Genomic DNA, 22,045 nt, shown 5'->3' with positions numbered 1-22,045 from the left:
ATTTAACTATCTACAACTAATAATTGAATCACTATTGCCTCGATCTGGTCTCGCTTCCTAAAAATAGTGTAATGGCATCTTTGCTTACACCTGTCCAGTTGTGTTAGGCCAGTGATTTTTTTTCAAGGAAAGAAGGATGCAGCTGCAGAGTATTCGAACAGGGCCATTGTCCTCATCAGCCCTTCATCCAGCCATTTTGAAACCAAACGTCTGTTTCACTCAACAACACTTTATGTACAGGTACCTCATTTATGTCTCTTACATATGTCTCTTACATATGACATAGTTCACTCCATTCAGAAAACACACTCTTACACTTTGATCAATCAAATCAATAGCAACGATTTCATGAGAGGGAAATGAGAATAAGATTAAAGAGATTCTCCGGTACTTTTGAATACCTTTTAGCTAGTAGTTCTGAAAGTAGCGCTCACGAGCCAAAAGAGAGAGGCCTGTAATTTTCATCATAGGTACACGTCAACTATGACAGACAAAATAAGGAAAAAAATTCAGAAAATCACATTGTAGGATTTTTAATGAATTTATTTGCAAATTATGGTGGAAAATAAGTATTTGGTCAATAACAAAAGTTTCTCAATACTTTGTTATATACCCTTTGTTGGCAATGACACAGGTCAAACGTTTTCTGTAAGTCTTCACAAGGTTTTCACACACTGTTGCTGTTATTTTGGCCCATTCCTCTATGCAGATCTCCTCTAGAGCAGTGATGTTTTGGGGCTGTCGCTGGGCAACACGGACTTTCAACTCCCTCCAAAGATTTTCTATGGGGTTGAGATCTGGAGACTGGCTATGCCACTCCAGGACCTTGAAATGCTTCTTACGAAGCCACTCCTTCGTTGCCCGGGCGGTGTGTTTGGGATCATTGTCATGCTGAAAGACCCAGCCACGTTTCATCTTCAATGCCCTTGCTGATGGAAGGAGGTTTTCACTCAAAATCTCACGATACATGGCCCCATTCATTCTTTCCTTTACACGGATCAGTCGTCCTGGTCCCTTTGCAGAAAAAACAGCCCCAAAGCATGATGTTTCCACACCCATGCTTCACAGTAGGTATGGTGTTCTTTGGATGCAACTCAGCATTCTTTGTCCTCCAAACACGACGAGTTGAGTTTTTACCAAAAAGTTATATTTTGGTTTCATCTGACCATATGACATTCTCCCAATCCTCTTCTGGATCATCCAAATGCACTCTAACAAACTTCAGACGGGCCTGGACATGTACTGGCTTAAGCAGGGGGACACGTCTGGCACTGCAGGATTTGAGTCCCTGGCGGCATAGTGTGTTACTGATGGTAGGCTTTGTTACTTTGGTCCCAGCTCTCTGCAGGTCATTCACTAGGTCCCCCCGTGTGGTTCTGGGATTTTTTTGACCCCACGGGGTGAGATCTTGCGTGGAGCCCCAGATCGAGGGAGATTATCAGTGGTTTTGTATGTCTTCCATTTCCTAATAATTGCTCCCACAGCTGATTTCTTCAAACCAAGCTGCTTACCTATTGCAGATTCAGTCTTCCCAGCCTGGAGCAGGTCTACAATTTTGTTTCTGGTGTCCTTTGATAGCACTTTGGTCTTGGCCATAGTGGAGTTTGGAGTGTGACTGTTTGAGGTTGTGGACAGGTGTCTTTTATACTGATAACAAGTTCAAACAGGTGCCATTAATACAGGTAACGAGTGGAGGACAGATGAGCCTCTTAAAGAAGAAGTTACAGGTCTGTGAGAGCCAGAAATCTTGCTTGTTTGTAGGTGACCAAATACTTAAATACTCCACCATAATTTGCAAATAAATTCATTAAAAATCCTACAATGTGATTTTCGGGAATTTTTTTTCCTCAATTTGTCTGTCATAGTTGACGTGTACCTATGATGAAAATTACAGGCCACTAAATGAAAAACAAAAAGTTCCCTATCTCACTTGTTTATTTTCATCTGTTAAAGTGAGAATAATAAAACAAACAACTCAAAATTTACAAATAAACATATAGCCACCCTTCTTTTCAATAACAGTACATGGAGTCTGTCAGTTTCTTGATCTGTTGACGATCAACTTTTTGTGCAGCAGCAACCACAGCCATCCAGACAATGGTCAGAGAGGTGTACTGTTTTCCTTCACCGTAAATCGACCGTTTAAGAAGGGACCACAAGTTCTCAATAGGGTTTAGGTTAGGTGAGGAAGGGGGCCATGTCATTATTCTTTCATCTTTCAGGCCTTTACTGGCTAGCCACGCAGTGGAGTACTTCGATGCATGCGATGGAGCATTGTCCAAAGTGTCTTCTCAAAACTGTGAGTTGAGTTTGAGTCTATCTTCAACCTGAAAAGGTCTAACTAGCTCCATCTTTAATAATACCAGCCCATACCAGTACCCCACCTCCACCTTGCTGACGTCTGAGTGGAGCTCCGTGCCCGTTACTGAAATGTGAAATATGGTAACTTTGTTCTGATGTGTAAATAACAATAATGAAGAGACCTAGCTGTAATCATGATATCAAAACCGAAACAGAAGTTTTAAATCAAATAAAACGTTGAAAAGAATAAGTACTTCAACTTCAGAGCCGGTAATCGTATGATTTGCTCTGATGTCGTTCCTAGGCAGGATCATAATAAATTGAACTACTTTGTTGAACAATCCATTAGTTCTCTAAAAACCCATACAGTTACAGTACTTGACTAAGGTTAGTGCCTTTACATAAAAGCTCTACAGCTAAGAAAACAAATAATGTTATACAAAAAAAACTCCTTAAAATGGTCCAACTCAAAAATAATGAAAATGTCCCAAGTTTAAAGCGGTTTGGCACTGACTGTGTCCATTATTCTGATGAGGCAACCAGTGCTGCCTTCTTATCACTGTAAACCACTTAAAATGCCATTTAGCAGACGCTTTTATCCAAAGCGACTTACAGTCATGCGTGCATACATTTTTTTTGTGTATGGGTGGTGAAGTAGGTAGCATTATTCCCTTAAAGTCGCCTCTTAAGGCCATTCTCTCAGTTATTTCAGTGAGTATAGTGTATGTATGTGGCAGCTGGAGAGGTAATACTCAATCCCTTGTATAATATCTATCGTGGTCAGTACTAACGTCATTTTGATGCAGGCTTTATCGGTATGCAGCTCTCTATTCCCAGCCTAGGTCCTTCTACGTATGAAAATGGCATTTGGTGGCAGTGGTCATTTTGATGCAGGCTTTATCGGTATGCAGCTCTCTATTCCCAGCCTAGGTCCTTCTACGTATGAAAATGGCATTTGGTGGCAGTGGTCACTCAATTTACGAATGGCCATGGAGGTGACCGTCACTCAAAACAACAGGGGCTGGTGACGGATGGTGGTGGTCCCTCTGGTGTGTGTGTCTAGACCAGTAGGCGCAGTAGGAAAGAAAGGGCGGCCCCGATGGAGAGGCCCAGGGCCAGGAAGAAAGTCATCAGGGCCCCGGCCGTCTCTGCATCTTTGGATGCCACCAACCTGGGAGGAGACAGAGAGAGAGCAGACTAAATAGAGGATGACACATACTGATAGATATGATGTGCCATACAATATACACATAAATACAGTATGCATATACAGTATGTTTGGTTTCAAGTTTTGGACATCTACTTTGTGCATGACACAAGTCATTTTTCCAACAATTGTTTACAGACAGATTCTTTCACTTATAATTCACTGTATCACAATTCCAGTGGGTCAGAAGTTTACATACACTAAGTTGACTGTGCCTTTAAACAGCTTGGAAAATTCCAGAAAAATATGTCATGGCTTTAGAAGCTTCTGATAAGCTAATTGACATAATTTGAGTCAATTGGAGGTGTACCTGTGGATGTATTTCAAGGCCTACCTTCAAACTCAGTGCCTCTTTGCTTGACATCATGGGAAAATCAAAAGAAATCAGCAAGACCTCAGAATTTTTTTTGCAGACATCCACAAGTCTGGTTCATCCTTGGGAGCAATTTCCAAACGCTCGAAGGTACCACATTAATCTGTACAAACAATAGTACGCAAGTATAAACACTATGGGACCACCAGCTGTCATACTGCTCAGGAAGGAGACGTGTTCTGTCTCCTAGAGAAGAACGTACTTTGGTGCAAAAAGTGCAAATCAATCCCAGAACAACAGCAAAGGACCTTGCGAAGATGCTGGAGGAAACATGTACAAAAGTATCTATATCCACAGTAAAACGAGTCCTATATCAACATAATCTGAAAGGCTGCTCAGCAAGGAAGAAGCCACTGCTCCAAAACTGCCATAAAAAAGCCAGACTACGGTTTGCAACTGCACATGGGGACAAAGATAATAATATAATTATAATATGCCATTTAGCAGACACTTTTATCCAGAGCGACTTACAGTCATGCGTGCATACATTTTTGTTTATGGGTGGTCCCGGGGATCGAACCCACTACCTTGGCGTTACAAGCGCCGTGCTCTACCAGCTGAGCTACAGAAGATCTCTGGTCTGATGAAACAAAAATAGAACTGTTTGGCCATAATGACCATCGTTATGTTTGGAGGAAAAAGGGGGAGCTTGCAAGCCGAAGAACACCGTCCCAACTGTGAAGCACCTGGGTGGCAGCATCATGCTGTGGGGGTGCTTTGCTGCAGGAGGGACTGGTGCACTTCACAAAATAGATGGCATCATGAGGAAGGAAAATTATGGGGATATATTGAAGCAAAATCTCAAGACATCAGTCAGGAAGCTTGGTCGCAAATGGGTCTTCCAAATGGACAATGACCCCAAGCATACTTTAAAAGTTGTGGCAAAATGGCTTAAGGACAACAAAGTCAAGGTATTGGTGTGGCCATCACAAAGCCCTGACCTCAATCCTATAGAACATTTGTGGGCAGAACTGAAAAGGCATGTGGGAGCAAGGAGGCCTACAAATCTGATTCAGTTACACCAGCTCTGTCAGGAGGAATGGGCCAAAATTCACCCAACTTATTGTGGGAAGCTTGTGGAAGGCTACCCTAAACATTTGACCCAAGTTAAACAATTTAAAGGCAATACTAATTGAGTGTATGTAAAACTTCTGACCCACTGGGAATGTGATGAAAGAAATAAAAACTGAAATAAATCATTCTCTCCACTATTATTCTGACATTTCACATTCTTAAAATGAAGTGGTGATTTTAACTGACCTAAGACAGGGAATCTTTACTAGGATTAAATGTCAGGAATTGTAAAAAACTGAGTTTAAATGTATTTGGCTAAGGTGTATGTAAACTTCCGACTTCAACTGTAGATATGTATAGGGGTAAGGTGACTAGGCGTCAGGATATATGATAAACAGAGTAGCAGCAGCGTATATGATAATTGAATGTAGAGTACCAGTCAAAAGTTTGGACACACCTACTCATTCCAGGGTTTTTCTTTATTTGTACTATTTTCTACATTGTAGAATAACAGTGTAGACATCAACACTATTCAATAACACATATGGAATCATGTAGTAACCAAAAAGGTGTTAAACAAATCAAAATATATTTTATATTTGAGATTATTCAAAGTAGCCACCCTTTGCCTTGATGACGCTTTGCACACTCTTGGCATTCTCTCAACCAGCTTCATGATGTAGTCACCTGGAATGCATTTAAATTAACAGGTGTGGCTTCTTAAAAGTTAATTTGTGGAATTTCTTTCCTTCTTAATGCGTTTGAGTCAATCAGTTGTGTTGTGACAAAGTAAGGGTGGTATAAAGAAGATAGCCCTATTTGGTAAAAGACGAAGTCCATATGATGGCAAGAACAGCTCAAATAAGCAAAGAGAAACGACAGTCCATCATTACTTTAAGACATGAAGGTCAGTCAATGCGGAAAATGTCAAGAACTTTGAAAGTTTCTTCAAGTGTAGTCGCAAAAACCATCAAGCGCTATGATAAAACTGGCTCTCATGAGGACCGCCACAGGAATGGACGTTACCTCTGCTGCAGAGGATAAGTTCATTAGAGACAACTGCACCTCAGATTGCAGCCCAAATTAATGCTTCACAGAGTTCAAGTAAGACACATCTCAACATCAACTGTTCAGAGGAAACTGCGTGAATCAGGCCTTCATGGTCGAATTGCTGCAAAGAAACCACTACTATAGGACACCAATAAGAAGAAGAGACTTGCTTGGGCGAAGAAAGACGAGCAATGGACATTAGACCAGTGGAAATTTATCCTTTGGTCTGATGAGTCCAAATTTGAGATTTTTGGTTCCAACCGTCGTGTCTTTGTGAGACGCAGAGTAGGTAAACGGATGATCTCCGCATGTGTGGTTCCCACCATGAAGCATGGAGGAGGAGGTGTGATGGTGTGGGGGTGCTTTGCTGGTGACACTGTCTGTGATTTATTTAGAATTCAAGGCACACTTAACCAGCATGGCTACCACAGCATTCTGCAGCGATACGCCATCCCATCTGGATTGCACTTAGTGGGACTATCGTTTCTTTTTCAACAGGACAATGACCCAAAACACACCTCCAGGCTGTGTAAGGGCTATTTGATCAAGGAGAGTGATGGAGTGCTGCATCAGATGACCTGGCCTCCACAATCCCCCGACCTCAACCCAATTGAGATGGTTTGGGATGAGTCGGACCGCAGAGTGAAGGAAAAGCAGCCAACAAGTGCTCCGCATATGTGGGAACTCCTTCAGGACTGTTGGAAAAGCATTCCTCATGAACCTGGTTGAGAGAATGCCAAGAGTGTGCAAAGCTGTCATCAAGGCAAAGGGTGGCTACTTTGAAGAATCTCAAATATAAAATATAATTTGATTTGTTGAACATTTTTTTGGTTACTACATGATTCCATATGTGTTATTTCATAGTTTTGATGTCTTCACTATTATTATACAATGTAGAAAATAGTACAAATGAAGATGAATGAGTAGGTGTGTCCAAACTTTTGACTGGTACAGTATGGGTGTGTGTGCGTGTTTGTGTAGAGTCAGTACATGGTTGTGGTGTTACATGTTATAGAGGAAATAAACACAGAAGTTGGCTTGAGGTAGAAAACGTGGTTGAGTGAGACAAAGTATGTCAGGTGAGTGAGAGAGAATTTCAGAAGAAGTGAGTATGTGTGGGTGTGGGAGCTGGGTTTCTACTAAGCTAACACATGGAATTGTATTAATATGGTCATACCTGTCATACCAAGGATCATTTAGCTATTAGATTTTTAATTTTGGGACCCCTTTAAGTATCCCGAATTATATAAAATAAAATATTTTATAAAACATTGAATTTGGCCTTACTGCTATTAGCCAATAGAAATGCATTGAATAACATATTAATACACGGCAAAACAGATAGTAAAAGTTTGTTTTGAAGTGCCTGTCCTATATCTGAGAGATAGATATTAGAAAGATGAGGAATATACACTACGTGACCAAAAGTATGTGGAAACCTGCTCGTCGAACATTTCATTCCAAAATCATGGGCATTAATATGGAGTTGGTCCCCCCTTTGCTGCTATAACAGCCTCCACTCTTCTGGGAAGGCTTTCCACTAGATGTTGGAACATTTCTGCGGGGACTTTCTTCCATTCAGCCACAAGAACATTAGTGAGGTCGGGCACTGATGTTGGGCGATTAGGCCTGGCTAGCAGTCGGCATACCAATTCATCCCAAAGGTGTTCGATGGGGTTGAGGTCAGGGCTCTGTGCAGGCCAGTCAAGTTCTTCCACACCGATCTCGACAAACCATTTCTATATGGACCTCGCTTTGTGCACGGGGGCATTGTCATGCTGAAACAGGAAAGGGCCTTCCTCAAACTGTTGCCACAAAGTTGGAAGCACAGAATCGTCTAGAACAGGGCTGCCCAACCCTCTTCCTGGATATATACTATCCTGTAGGTTTTCAGTCCAACCCTAATTTAGCATATCTGATTCAGCTAGTTAAAGTCTTGTTGAGCAGCTAATTTGTAGAATCAGGTGTGTTAAATTAGGGTTGGACTGAAAGCCCACAGGATGGTAGATCTCCAGGAAGAGGGTTGTGCAGCCCTGGTCTAGAACGTAATTGAATGCTGTAACATTAAGATTTCCCTTCACTGGAACTAAGGGGCCAAGCCCAAACCATGAAAAAGAGCCCCAGACCATTATTCCTCCTCCACCAAACTTTACAGTTGGTACTACGCATTGGGGCAGGTAGCGTTCTCTTGGCATCCGCCAAACCCAGATGAATCCGTCGGACTGCCAGATTGTAAAGCGTGATCCATCACTCTAATGGCGGTGAGCTTTACACCACTCCATCCGAGTGCGCATGGTGATCTTTTGTGCGACTGCTCGGCCATGGAAACCCATTTCATGAAGCTCCCGATGAACAGTGTGCTGACGTTGACTTGCAGAAGCAGTTTGGAACTCGGTAGTGAGTGTTGTAACCGAGGACAGACAATTTTTACGCCCTTCAGCGTATATTAGTTTTGTAGGCCAAACCGTTCGGACGCTACAGACGTTTTGTAAGAAGACCGATTTTTGGGATGTCTCCTGGTCTGACAAACACTGCTGTAGCTCAGCCACCTTCAACCGCAGATGTGGAAGACCGACATCAGTGGATATGGTGGATTGAGACGCAGCCCATGCAAAAAAACAGATATTCCTAGTTTAAACAGACAGATTTTGGCAGGGATTTTGTTATTATGCTATTTAGACTCTAAGGGATTAAGTCACAGGTGCTTAAACAGAGTGACATGCCAGAGAGAGATTGTGCGTAAACAAGCCATGAAAATGAGATTGAAGAAGTTAATAAACTCAGCAAAAAAAGAAATGTCCTCTCACTGTCAACTGCGTTTATTTTCAGCAAACTTAACATGTGTAAATATTTGTATGAACATAACAAGATTCAACAACTGAGACATAAACTGAACTGAACCATTATCTGTATTAATGGCACCTGTTTGAACTTGTTATCAGCGACCACCACAGAACATCAACAACAACAGTTTGCTGAAGTCAGATGTGGATCGTCACTTCCGTCTCGCTTCCGCATTGTCTCCGTGCTGCTGTGCTGTTTGTTGCTACTTGGCTACCTGCCAAACTGTTCACGTTTTACTTTTAATAAACGTTTAATCAATCTCTGTGTTCAACAAATTTACCAACTTTTTAGTTTTGTCCTCACTCATCTTTTTTCGTTAAACTTTTTCGTTTTTTTGCTGCCAACTTTACTTTATTTTCCTTTTTTCCATCGCAACTTTTTTCTCTCATTCAACTTTTTCACTCCGGACGCTTTATCTGGACATGGTTCGTCAACATCTTCAACAGCCGAAGTTAAGTAGTAACATTAACATGATGTCTTCTAATTGCAGTCGCTGTACTCATAATATACAGGAGAACGATCGCCTTACGGCGAGAATAGCTGTGCTACAAGCCCAGCTTCAGACGCAATCGTTAGGCAAGGGTAATTTCAGTGTAGGAAAGGAAGAAACAGCGTCTGTGCCACCAGTAAGTACAGATAGTAACGTTAGTATAAATCCCCCCGCACAGTCCCCGCAGCCGGACAACTTTCTCATGGCTTCTGGAGGGAAATACCGTTGGAATGCTCAACCGGTGTCGCTCATTCAGCCGACAAAAACTTTCAACCGGTTTTCCCCATTATGTAGCGAGTCGGAGTCTGAGTCTGAGTCTTCTCTTGTCTCTACTCCTCCCGTTACGGGGTCTGAGACGCCGAAGGCTCCCACCATTAGCTCTGACAAATTGAAAACCCTAGTCATTGGCGACTCCATTACCCGCAGTATTAGACTTAAAACGAATCATCCAGCGATCATACACTGTTTACCAGGGGGCAGGGCTACCGACGTTAAGGCTAATCTAAAGATGGTGCTGGCTAAAGCTAAAACTGGCGAGTGTAGAGAGTATAGAGATATTGTTATCCACGTCGGCACCAACGATGTTAGGATGAAACAGTCAGAGGTCACCAAGTGCAACATAGCTTCAGCGTGTAAATCAGCTAGAAAGATGTGTCGGCATCGAGTAATTGTCTCTGGCCCCCCTCCCAGTTAGGGGGAGTGACGAGCTCTACAGCAGAGTCTCAGCACTCAATCGCTGGTTGAAAACTGTTTTCTGCCCCTCCCAAAAGATAGAATTTGTTGATAATTGGCCCTCTTTCTGGGACTCACCCACAAACAGGACCAAGCCTGACCTGCTGAGGAGTGACGGACTCCATCCTAGCTGGAGGGGTGCTCTCATCTTATCTACCAACATAGATAGGGCTCTAACTCCTCTAGCCCCACAGTGAAATAGGGTGCAGGCCAGGCAGCAGGCTGTTAGCCAACCTGCCAGCTTAGTGGAGTCTGCCAATAGCACAGTCAGTGTAGTCAGCTCAGCCATACCCATTGAGACTGTGTCTGTGCCTCGACCTAGGTTGGGCAAAACTAAACATGGCGGTGTTCGCCTTAGCAATCTTATTAGGATAAAGACCTCCTCCATTCCTGCCATTATTGAAAGAGATCGTGACACCTCACATCTCAAAATAGGGTTACTTAATGTTAGATCCCTCACTTCAAAGGCAGTCATAGTCAATGAACTAATCACTGATCATAATCTTGATGTGATTGGCCTGACTGAAACATGGCTTAAGCCTGATGAATTTGCTGTGTTAAATGAGGCCTCACCTCCTGGTTACACTAGTGACCATATTCCCCGTGCATCCCGCAAAGGCGGAGGTGTTGCTAACATTTACGATAGCAAATTTCAATTTACAAAAAAAATAATGGCGTTTTCGTCTTTTGAGCTTCTAGTCATGAAATCTATGCAGCCTACTCAATCACTTTTTATAGCTACTGTTTACAGGCCTCCTGGGCCATATACAGCGTTCCTCTCTGAGTTTCCTGAATTCCTATCAGACCTTGTAGTCATAGCAGATCATATTCTAATTTTTGGTGATTTTAATATTCACATGGAGAAGTCCACAGACCCACTCCAAAAGTATTTCGGAGCCATTATCGACTCAGTGGGTTTTGTCCAACATGTCTCTGGACCTACTCACTGCCACAGTCATACTCTGGACCTAGTTTTGTCCCATGGAATAAATGTTGTAGATCTTAATGTTTTTCCACAAAATACTGGACTATCGGACCACCATTTTATTACGTTTGCAATCGCAACAAATAATCTGCTCAGACCCCAACCAAGGAGCATCAAAAGTCGTGCTATAAATTCTCAGACAACACAAAAATTCCTTGATGCCCTTCCAGACTCCTTCTGCCTACCCAAGGACGTCAGAGGACAAAAATCAGTTAACCACTTAACTGAGGAACTCAATTTAACCTTGCGCAATACCCTAGATGCAGTTGCACCCCTAAAAACGAAAAACATTTTTCACAAGAAACTAGCTCCCTGGTATACAGAAAATACCAGAGCTTTGAAGCAAGCTTCCAGGAAATTGGAACGGAAATGGCGCCACACCAAACTGGAAGTCTTCCGACTAGCTTGGAAAGACAGTACCGTGCAGTACCGAAGAGCCCTCACTGCTGCTCGATCATCCTACTTTTCCAACTTAATCGAGGAAAATAAGAACAATCCAAAATTTCTTTTTGATACTGTTGCAAAGCTAACTAAAAAGCAGCATTCCCCAAGAGAGGATGGCTTTCACTTCAGCAGTAATAAATTCATGAACTTCTTTGAGGAAAAGATCATGACCATTAGAAAGCAAATTACGGACTCCTCTTTGAATCCAGGGCTTAGCTGTCCTGGATCTGCACAGCTCTGCGAGGGCCTGGGATCAGGAGAGACACTTAAGTGTTTTAATACTATATCTCTTGACACAATGATGAAAATAATCATGGCCTCTAAACCTTCAAGCTGCATACTGGATCCTATTCCTACTAAACTGCTGAAGGAGCTGCTTCCTGTGCTTGGCCCTCCTATGTTGAACATAATAAACAGCTCTCTATCCACCGGATGTGTACCAAACTCACTAAAAGTGGCAGTGATAAAGCCTCTCTTGAAAAAGCCAAACCTTGACCCGGAAAATATAAAAAACTATCGGCCTATATCGAATCTTCCATTCCTCTCAAAAATTTTAGAAAAAGCTGTTGCGCAGCAACTCACTGCCTTTCTGAAGACAAACAATGTATACGAAATGCTTCAGTCTGGTTTTAGACCCCATCATAGCACTGAGACTGCACTTGTGAAGGTGGTAAATGACCTTTTAATGGCGTCAGACCGAGGCTCTGCATCTGTCCTCGTGCTACTAGACCTTAGTGCTGCCTTTGACACCATCGATCACCACATTCTTTTGGAGAGACTGGAAACCCAAATTGGTCTACACGGACAAGTTCTGGCCTGGTTTAGATCTTACCTGTCGGAAAGATATCAGTTTGTCTCTGTGAATGGTCTGTCCTCCGACAAATCAACTGTACATTTCGGTGTTCCTCAAGGTTCCGTTTTAGGACCACTATTGTTTTCACTATATATTTTACCTCTTGGGGATGTTATTCGAAAACATAATGTTAACTTTCACTGCTATGCGGATGACACACAGCTGTACATTTCAATGAAACATGGTGAAGCCCCAAAATTGCCCTCGCTAGAAGCCTGTGTTTCAGACATAAGGAAGTGGATGGCTGAAAACTTTCTACTTTTAAACTCGGACAAAACAGAGATGCTTGTTCTAGGTCCCAAGAAACAAAGAGATCTTCTGTTAAATCTGACAATTCATCTTGATGGTTGTAAAGTCGTCTCAAATAAAACTGTGAAGGACCTCGGCGTTACTCTTGACCCTGATCTCTCTTTTGACGAACATATCAAGACTGTTTCAAGGACAGCTTTTTTCCATCTACGTAACATTGCAAAAATCAGAAATTTTCTGTCCAAAAATGATGCAGAAAAATTTATCCATGCATTTGTTACTTCTAGGTTAGACTACTGCAATGCTCTACTTTCCGGCTACCCGGATAAAGCACTAAATAAACTTCAGTTAGTGCTAAATACGGCTGCTAGAATCCTGACTAGAACCAAGAAATTTGATCATATTACTCCAGTGCTAGCTTCCCCTACACTGGCTTCCTGTTAAGGCAAGGGCTGATTTCAAGGTTTTACTGTTAACCTATAAAGCGTTACATGGGCTTGCTCCTACCTATCTTTCCGAGTTGGTCCTGCCGTACATACCAATACGTACGCTACGGTCACAAGACGCAGGCCTCCTAATTGTCCCTAGAATTTCTAAGCAAACAGCGGGAGGCAGGGCTTTCTCCTATAGATCTCAATTTTTATGGAACAGTTTGCCTACCCATGTGAGAGACGCAGACTCGGTCTCAACCTTTAAGTCTTTACTGAAGACTTATCTCTTCAGTAGGTCATATGATTGAGTGTAGTCTGGCCCAGGAGTCTTCGGATGGGGCCACAGTGTCTCCGGACCGCTCCTGTCTCAGCCTCCAGTATTTATGCTGCAGTAGTTTATGTGTCGGGGGGCTGGGGTTAGTTGGTTATACCTGGAGTACTTCTCCTGTCTTATCCAGTGTCCTGTGTGAATTTAAGTATGCTCTCTCTAATTCTCTCGTTCTCTCTTTCTCTCTGAGAACCTGAGCCCTAGGACCATACGTCAGGACTACCGGGCATGCTGACACCTTGCTGTCCCCAGTCCGCCTGGCCTTGCTGCTATTCCAGTTTCAACTGTTCTGCCTGCGGTTACGAAACCCCTACCTGTCCCAGACCTGCTGTTTTCAACTCTTAATGATCGGCTATGAAAAGCCAACTGAGAGACCTGAGCCCTAGGACCATACGTCGGGACTACCGGCCGTGGTGACTCCTTGCTGTCCCCAGTCCGCCTGGCCTTGCTGCTATTCCAGTTTTAACTGTTCTGCCTGCGGTTATGGAACCCCTACCTGTCCCAGACCTGCTGTTTTCAACTCTTAATGATCGGCTATGAAAAGCCAACTGAGATTTATTCCTGATTATTATTTGACCATGCTTGTCACTTATGAACATTTTTGAACATCTTGGCATGGTTCTGTTATAATCTCCACCCGGCACAGCCAGAAGAGGACTGGCCACCCCTCATAGCCTGGTTCCTCTCTAGGTTTCTTCCTAGGTTTTGGCCTTTCTAGGGAGTTTTTCCTAGCCACCGTGCTTCTACACCTGCATTACTAGCTGTTTGGGGTTTTAGGCTGGGTGTCTGTACAGCACTTCGAGATATTAGCTAATGTATGAAGGGCTATATAAAATAAAATTGATTGATTGATTGAACAAGTTCCACAGACATGTGACTAATAGAAATTGAATAATGTGTCCCTGAACAATGGGGGGTCAAAATCAAAAGTAACAGTCAGTATCTGGTGTGGCCACCAGCTGCATTAAGTACTGCAGTGCATCTCCTCCTCATGGACTGCACCAGATTTGCCAGTTCTTGTTGTGAGATGTTACCCCACTCTTCCACCAAGGCAACTGCAAGTTCCCAGACATTTCTGGGGGGAATGGCCCTCACCCTCCCATCCAACAGGTCTCAGACGTGCTCAATGGGATTGAGATCCGGGCTCTTCGCTGATCATGGCAGAACACTGACATTCCTGTCTTGTTGAGATTGCCTGCAATGACAACAAGCTCAGTCCGATGATGCTGTGACACACCGCCCCAGACCATGACGGACCCTCCACCTCCAAATCGATCCCGCTCCAGAGTACAGGCCTCGGCGTAACGCTCATTCCTTCGACGATAAACGCGAATCCAAACATCACCCCTGGTAAGACAAAACCGCGACTCGTCAGTGAAGAGCACTTTTTGCCAGTCCTGTCTGGTCCAGCGATGGTGGGTTTGTGCCCATAGGCGATGTTGTTGCCGGTGATGTCTGGTGAGGACCTTCCTTACAACAGGCCTACAAGCCCTCAGTCCAGCCTCTCTCAGCCTATTGCGGACAGTATGAGCACTGATGGGGGGATTGTGCGTTCCTGGTGTAACTCGGGCAGTTGTTGTCATCCTGTACCTGTCCCGCAGGTGTGATGTTCGGATGTGCAGGTGTTGTTACATGTGGTCTGCCACTGCGAGGACGATCAGCTGTCCGTCCTGTCTCCCTGTAACGCTGTCTTAGGCGTCTCACAGTACGGACATTGCAATTTATTTCCCTGGCCACATCTGCAGTCCTCATGCCTCCTTGCAGCATGCCTAAGGCACGTTCACGCAGATGAGCAGGGACCCTGGGCATCTTTCTTTTGGTGTTTTTCAGAGTCAGTAGAAAGGCCTCTTTAGTGTACTAAGTTTTCATAACTGTGACCTTAATTGCGTACCGTCAGTAAGCTGTTAGTGTCTTAACAACTGTTCCACAGGTGCATGTTCATTAATTGTTTATGGTTCATTGAACAAGCATGGGAAACAGTGTTTAAACCCTTTACAATGAATATCTGTGAAGTTATTTGGATTTTTACGAATTATCTTTGAAAGACAGGGTCCTGAAAAAGGGACGTTTCTTTTTTTGCTGAGTTTATGTGCATAACTGGTGTATTGTTCTGACAGTGGACTGTCACGTACGGAGTGTGCACGTGTGTGCGCCCCTGGAGCAATTAGAGTTAAGTGCCTTGCTCAAGGGCACATTGGCAGATTTCACCTTGTCGGCACAGGAATTTGAACCAGCAACCTTTTGCTTACTGGTCCAACGCTCTAACCGCAAGGCTACCTGCCGTGTGTGTTCCTTCTACTCACTGTGGGGCGTAGGACATGGACAGGCAGACGCAGTAGCCGCTGGAAACGGAGAAGAGCATCATAATAAAGACGAAGGCAGCGTCGTGGGAGAAGAGGACGGGCAGGTAGGAGCGGCTCTGGACGTTACACAGCATCAGCAGGGGAACAAACACCATCCTGGAGACCACCAGGGCCGGGAACAGACAACTCTCCTTGGGAGGCTGTGGAACAAATACAGCGAGAAATGTTACTATTAAGATAAGTAATAATAATAACTACATGTAATGCTAGTAATAACTGAAGCTTTCGTGCAGTGGTAGAAAGTGAGATAAATTATATTTGTAGAGGATTATAAAACACTTTGAGAAACTTGGAACAAAAATAATCCATCATGATCCTATCAAGTGTGTAATAAAATGACATTAATCCACACAGATCAAATGAGATCAGACACCTACCCACTGGACCAGGGTGGTGACGGTTCTGCCGATCCAGTCACACACGTTGAAAATGAGGAAGCAACACACTGAGATGAAGTAGGGCTCTGATGGAGGGAAGAGGGAGAGGGGTGGTTTTAAGTCTCATGACATGCATACTAAACATACAGTATACATATCTACAAAGGTGCTATATAGAACCTAAAAGGGCTCAACCTGGAACGAGAAAGGGTTCTCCTATGGAGACAGCCGAAGAACCCTTTTGAAACCTATTTTTCAAAGAGTGTATACATACCCCATTTCCCAGGGTACATGGTCTTGACGTCCACAGTGACGGCAGGAAACACAGCGAGAGTGACGGTGAAGACAAAAACCACACAGAATGCCATCACCCATATCTGAAGAGAGAGGGACAGAGACAAGGTAAGAAATATGGTGGAAACTTTCTCTAGTCCATGCTTACACTACTTCTAAATGCATGCAGGGGAGTGAACAAGTGTACACTTTGGGAAAAGGGTAGGGAATTGGACCTCAACTATAGACAAGAGCCATATATAAAATATATATATATATATATGACTCTGCTATAGACAGTTGAGTAACAACAGAGGTCAGCATTACCTTTTTAAACACCTCCATGACGGTGGACTTCCGATCCCTGTCCTCAGCCTGCTCTAGGGGTAGGAAGTTATGCTTGGGACTGGCCTCCTCTACCTCCACCTCCACCTCGTCGCCGCTGGCACCATCATTGGCCAAAGAGCCGTTGGCCTTGCCATTCACCGCCGTGCCACTCTCTGCCAGGGGAGGAAGAATGGGGAAAATGTCCGGGAAAACTGTCAATTTTACCTCAAATTGATTAATCAACAGGCAGGGGTAAATGTGTGAGGGAGTAATGGCCGATGCTGGGGGAGGGAGGGAGGGAGGGATGGAGAGCCATCTATGACACTAGTTTCTGGGGCATGTGCCCACCAGACTACTACATTATCAGTTATGAATAGGGCCCACCAGAATACTACATTATCGGTTATGAATAGGGCCCACCAGAATACTACATTATCTGTTATGAATAGGGCCCACCAGACTACTACTACATTATCTGTTATGATTAGGGCCAGGAATTTTCCCTCACCACTGGACTAAGCTAGAGCTGATAACTAGTGCCTAGAGGGTTTCCTAGACATTTGGTAATTTCCATTGAAACATCCATTGATGATCTTTCCAATGATCTTTCCTGCACCCTTCCTTGCCCTGGAGTCGTGCAGGATCTCGATGGAGGGCAGGTGGCAGCCGATGACCCTCATGGACAGGGGGACCTGATGCTAGATCCAAACTCCTACTCTGAGATGCTTGATACATACAACCCCTGAGTATAAAGGGGAATACTAGCAGTGACAGACTGCACTGTAGTGGTTGGTCATTGAGATATATAGGAGCACAACATGAATAGGCTTTCAGCAGCCTCACCTTTCAACAGCTCGTCTGTGGTCTCCACCTCATAGCTCCTGCTCTTGTCCAAGTAGAACTGGGCAAACTCCTAGATGAGACCGGAGCAGAGGCCAAATGAGACAGACAGAAAGTTCCCTGAACTTGAACACAGATTCCTTAGATAAAACATAGTGATGCCCTACTGCATGCTGGTCAGCTACAGCCCTGGGGGATACAAGTCTGTTTTGAGCCCCAACCTTTGAAACAGATTCTTTAAATAAAACGTAGTCATGTCATACTGCATGATGATCAGCTATAGTCCTGAGGGATACAGGGTCTGTTCTGAGGCCCAACGTGTGGTATCTATCAGTGATTCTATTACATTCTAGTCCTGGGGCTTTGTAGGGCTGAGCCACTCACCAGGCGAGGCAGTAAGATGTAGCTGAGGAGAGTGAGCAGGGTTCCTACACAAGGAGTGATGAAGTAACCCAACGCAGCCGTCTCAGGGTCTGAATCACCTGTCACACACATACACACACGCACGCACACACACAGGAATGAAAAAGGTGAGGTCAATTCCAAGTGGAATTGCAAAGGCCACATCATACTCATTTGACTATTTGCCACATTTGAATGATTTGCTAGTCAGCCACTGAGCATCTCTGATGTGAGCTGTGCGTGTTTATTTCCAAGTAGTTATTTGTATATTTGATATATTTGTTTGTGTGTGTGACTCACTGGCTATGGAGATCAGCATGGCGATAGCTGCGAAGGTGCCGGCCAGCCCCTGGCCACTCATAAACACAGCGCTGTACTTCTGAGGCAGCAGACCCACCAGGCCAAACAGACTGCCCTGTAACACCGCTCCAAACGCTACCAGGAGAGAGAGAAAGAGACAGGGTTAATGATATAGTGCACACCATCATCATCATCATCATCATCATCAACAAACAAAAAACAGTTAATGATACCGCCCCCCGCCCACACACACCTTACTCATGCACACTATATTAATGCTATTACACACATCTTGTGACAAATGGTTTCTCTCTTTCATACACACACACTCACACACACCACAATGATCCCCCCCACACACACAGACAACCATGTCCTACTCACAGTTGATGAACCAGATGATAGCCATGGTAACAGAGAAGAAGCGGTCCTCCTCCATAGGGATCTTGACCAGGATGGCAGTGAGGATGAAGAGGATGAAGATGAAGACCAGGCTGCCCGCTATACGCACCATCTCCGATATCCTACGCACAAACACACAAATTCAAAAGGTTAGTTCACAATCTCACTGGATTAGACAGTAGCAAGTAACACTACCTTTACGGAGTATTACAAATTTTTACTTCAAACTGAGGCCACTCTAAAATCCACTGTATCACAAAGCATATTAGCTTTTTTGCACCTATTTGCAGTTGAATAAAATGGCCAACACAAAAGGGTGGTTCACACACACACTAGACTATCAGCCAAGTATGCAGTAGAACGTTGTTTCTTTAGCATTTGGATATCTTGTAAACCTGAGGGAGAAGTGCTGTCTCACCGCTGATAGAAGAAGGAGTTGAGCAGAGTGCAGAGAAGCAGGGGGAGCTGGGACAGCAGAGTCATCCAGTTGTTGAAGTAGTACTCTTTGTGGGCCGCCACTGTGCCGTTTCTCCATTCTGTCTTGTTGAGGCGGCTGTTGAAATACTGTTGACAGAAGAGACAAAGAGATAAAATTGTATTTTTGCATACGCTTTTATCCACATTTTGGGATGGGTGGCCCCAGCAGGAATCGAACCCACGTTCATGGCGTTACAAGCATGCTCTATCAACTGAGCCACACAGGATTCATGAGATGACCCAGTTTAGTTTAGATTAACAATCAATATGTTGTTAGTTGCTATCGGCTAAGTACATACAGTAATGGTACATCAGTGGTCACTTGTTCCTATACAAATAGGCCTAGTCATTCTACAAACGTGTACTGTATACCAAGAATCAAAGCTAACCCTATGAGCTAACCCTAGGAGTTGTGGGGTTTGACAATTGAACATAGAGAGAGCTTAGCCTTAGCGGCTAGGCCACACACACAACATGTTCACATGATTGACTACACAGCTCCAAAGTGGAATACTCATGTGATGTTCTATAGCTTAAGGGGGCCTCCAACCACACCACAAGGGGTTAACTTCAACATAGAGGTACTTAGTGGACACCAAGGCTACATAACAACAGGGGGCCAGTCACACTAAATCCCTCTCGGACAAAATACTTGACTGGAACATACCAACAACTCAGCTAATCCTCTATGTACAATACACACAGTTACAGAACACATACAAACAACATCTGACTTTCAGGGCCTGCTTTTCAAAAATGACTTTTCTAAGTGAATTCCCTAAGAAGCCAATGCTCTACTTTGGCATGATACATAAAGTACTGCACTTGTTGAACCCGAGCCAAAGTATATCTGATCTTAGATCTGTAGCTTTGGGAAACTTTAATACTAAAGTTTCCCAAAGCTACAGTTCTAGGATCAGATCTACCTTACCCTAATCCGACTGTAGCCTTGTTGTTATGAAGACATATGAGATTGGGTTTACCATGGAGGCGGTCATAAAGAAGTTCCATGGTAGCAGCGTCCCGAGGCCCAGAATGAAGAAGATGATCCCCACCAACCAGCCCCTGGGAACGGGAGGAAAATATGAAAAGATTAGAAACAAGCATGTCATTCTTAGGTTTCTGATATGTATTTACCATTTTATTACCATGTTATTTCTTTAAAATTAGCAAGTAGTTTATGTACCGTGAAATAAAGTGCTACCAGTCAGGGAGATAAAATACAACGATACAACAATAGTGAACTTTATATAAGTACATCAGAAATTAAATAGATTCACTACGTTAATTGATTAAAAACAGTACAAAAGTTCATTTTCCGCACCACTGCTCTGCTTGGAGGCATTGCAATTAAACTCAAAATATAAAAATAGGACTCTGGTTGAGAGTGAAAGCAGAAACGAGAAAGAAATGAGAGTAGATACTTCTAGTTTGCACATGAGGAAGAGGCGCCAGCGGCAGCCACTCACCTATCACGCGGGGCGTCTGTCCGGCCCTTCATACTGTGCTATGGGGTTCGGTTGAAACTAGGGGCAAAAGAGAGGGGTACATAGTCAACATAAAGACCAAGTGTAGATTTGTCTATCCTCTCTAAGCACTTTATTTACAGAATACAAATACAGGTCATTTTTCACATTCTAGAACATTGCCGCAAGGAGTGGGAGCCATTCCCACTTTTCTACAGTACTGTACGTCCAAGATAGGGTTGGGCGGTATTCAGATTTTCATATCGTAATACCGTCCTTCTCTCATCCCGGATTTATGGAATTACCGTCTTAGTATATAAGGGGGCTCTAAAAATGCAAAAAAGCCCATTGGCCATCTATTACCAGAATGCTAACAATATTGGCACAAACTAATAGCGAATTTCAATAGAGGCTGCTAGCTAAATATGCTAACAAGCGCAAAACGAAAATAAACTAATTGCAAAGACAAGGAAATCAAGCTCATAAAGTTATACAAGTATAGGTAGTAGCTATCGAATCTAATTTTGGGTGAGTTTGGACATTTACAAGCGAATGTGAACGAGAGACATTGTGCAAATGAACAAAGTTTTGACGCATGCTTGTCTGAAGGAAGAGAAGTGCTGGTTCTGGAGCAGTATGTGTATATGCTGTGTCTGTGTGGAGTCGCTAGGGCAACCCTGCGGAACCAGCTGAGCGACCGGATCCAGCCACCCACACACCAGCACCCAGAGGTATTCACCTGTCTCGACCAAGGGAATACGACGGGACAGCGGCCCGCTGCCAGGGTTTCCTCATGCAGCTGGACCTGTATTTCAACACCATTAGGCCTGCTCCATCGGATCGGGAGAAGGTGTCCTCCCTCGTCTCCTGCCTCTCGGGGCCAACGTGGTCTGGAGAGAAGGAGGAGACGAGTTGGACAACTACGGAGAGTTTGGTCCATCTGAGGCAGGGGACGAGGACCGCGCAAGACTTTGCCCTGGAGGTTAAAACTCTAGCAGCTGGGTCCGGGTGGAACGAGCGGGCCTTCATCGATCACTTCCGATGTAGCCTGCGTGAGGACGTCCGAAGAGAGCTTGCCTGCTGGGATACCACGTTGACCTTCAACCAACTGGTGGACATGGCCATCCGGTTGGACAACCTGCTGGCTTCGAGAGGACGTTCTGGAAGGGGCCTGCCTGTTTCACCCCCCTTCAACCCGGATCACGTTCCGATGGAGCTGGGTGGTGCAGTGTTCCAGGAGAACGGAGGACGACAGATCCAGTGTCACTCTTGTAGCAAGAGAGGACATTCTGCTGCACGATGTCGTCAGAGTTCTTCTGGTTCTGGAGGCGGCAGGCAGGGCACTCTCGCGTCACCCCAGGTAGCGCAAACCCACACTCGTTCAGAGCCCTCTGCTGCACATTTCACCATCCACGTCAACTTCCCTGATTACATGGTAGTTCTCCAGTGTAAGGCGCTGGTAGATTCAGGCGCAGCTGGGAACTTTATGGACAGGTCTTTAGCTCTTAGTCTATGTA

General features: G+C 44.1%; 1 protein-coding gene across 1 annotated transcript in view; it reads right to left on the bottom strand.

The window, feature by feature from the left end:
- Nucleotides 1–1,826: 1,826 nt before the first annotated feature.
- The window catches only part of LOC121554476 (equilibrative nucleoside transporter 2), a 42,320-nt gene continuing 22,101 nt past the window's right edge, over nucleotides 1,827–22,045 (bottom strand). The window contains exons 2-13 of the mRNA XM_041868075.2: nucleotides 20,532–20,588; nucleotides 20,046–20,127; nucleotides 19,004–19,149; nucleotides 18,568–18,707; nucleotides 18,184–18,318; nucleotides 17,866–17,963; nucleotides 17,485–17,554; nucleotides 16,642–16,814; nucleotides 16,316–16,418; nucleotides 16,042–16,127; nucleotides 15,605–15,804; nucleotides 1,827–3,472 (exon numbers count right to left, since the gene is read on the bottom strand). Of these exons, the coding sequence (XP_041724009.2) occupies nucleotides 3,361–3,472; nucleotides 15,605–15,804; nucleotides 16,042–16,127; nucleotides 16,316–16,418; nucleotides 16,642–16,814; nucleotides 17,485–17,554; nucleotides 17,866–17,963; nucleotides 18,184–18,318; nucleotides 18,568–18,707; nucleotides 19,004–19,149; nucleotides 20,046–20,127; nucleotides 20,532–20,563 (1,377 nt within the window). The 5' untranslated portion in view covers nucleotides 20,564–20,588 and the 3' untranslated portion in view covers nucleotides 1,827–3,360. The remainder of the gene's footprint in view (nucleotides 3,473–15,604; nucleotides 15,805–16,041; nucleotides 16,128–16,315; nucleotides 16,419–16,641; nucleotides 16,815–17,484; nucleotides 17,555–17,865; nucleotides 17,964–18,183; nucleotides 18,319–18,567; nucleotides 18,708–19,003; nucleotides 19,150–20,045; nucleotides 20,128–20,531; nucleotides 20,589–22,045) is intronic.

Source organism: Coregonus clupeaformis, chromosome 39 (assembly GCF_020615455.1).
Source record: "Coregonus clupeaformis isolate EN_2021a chromosome 39, ASM2061545v1, whole genome shotgun sequence".
In the NCBI taxonomy this organism is placed as follows: Eukaryota; Metazoa; Chordata; class Actinopteri; order Salmoniformes; family Salmonidae; genus Coregonus; species Coregonus clupeaformis.
The sequence above is the reverse complement of the archived record's forward strand: the minus strand, read 5'-3'. Positions and strand labels throughout refer to the sequence as shown.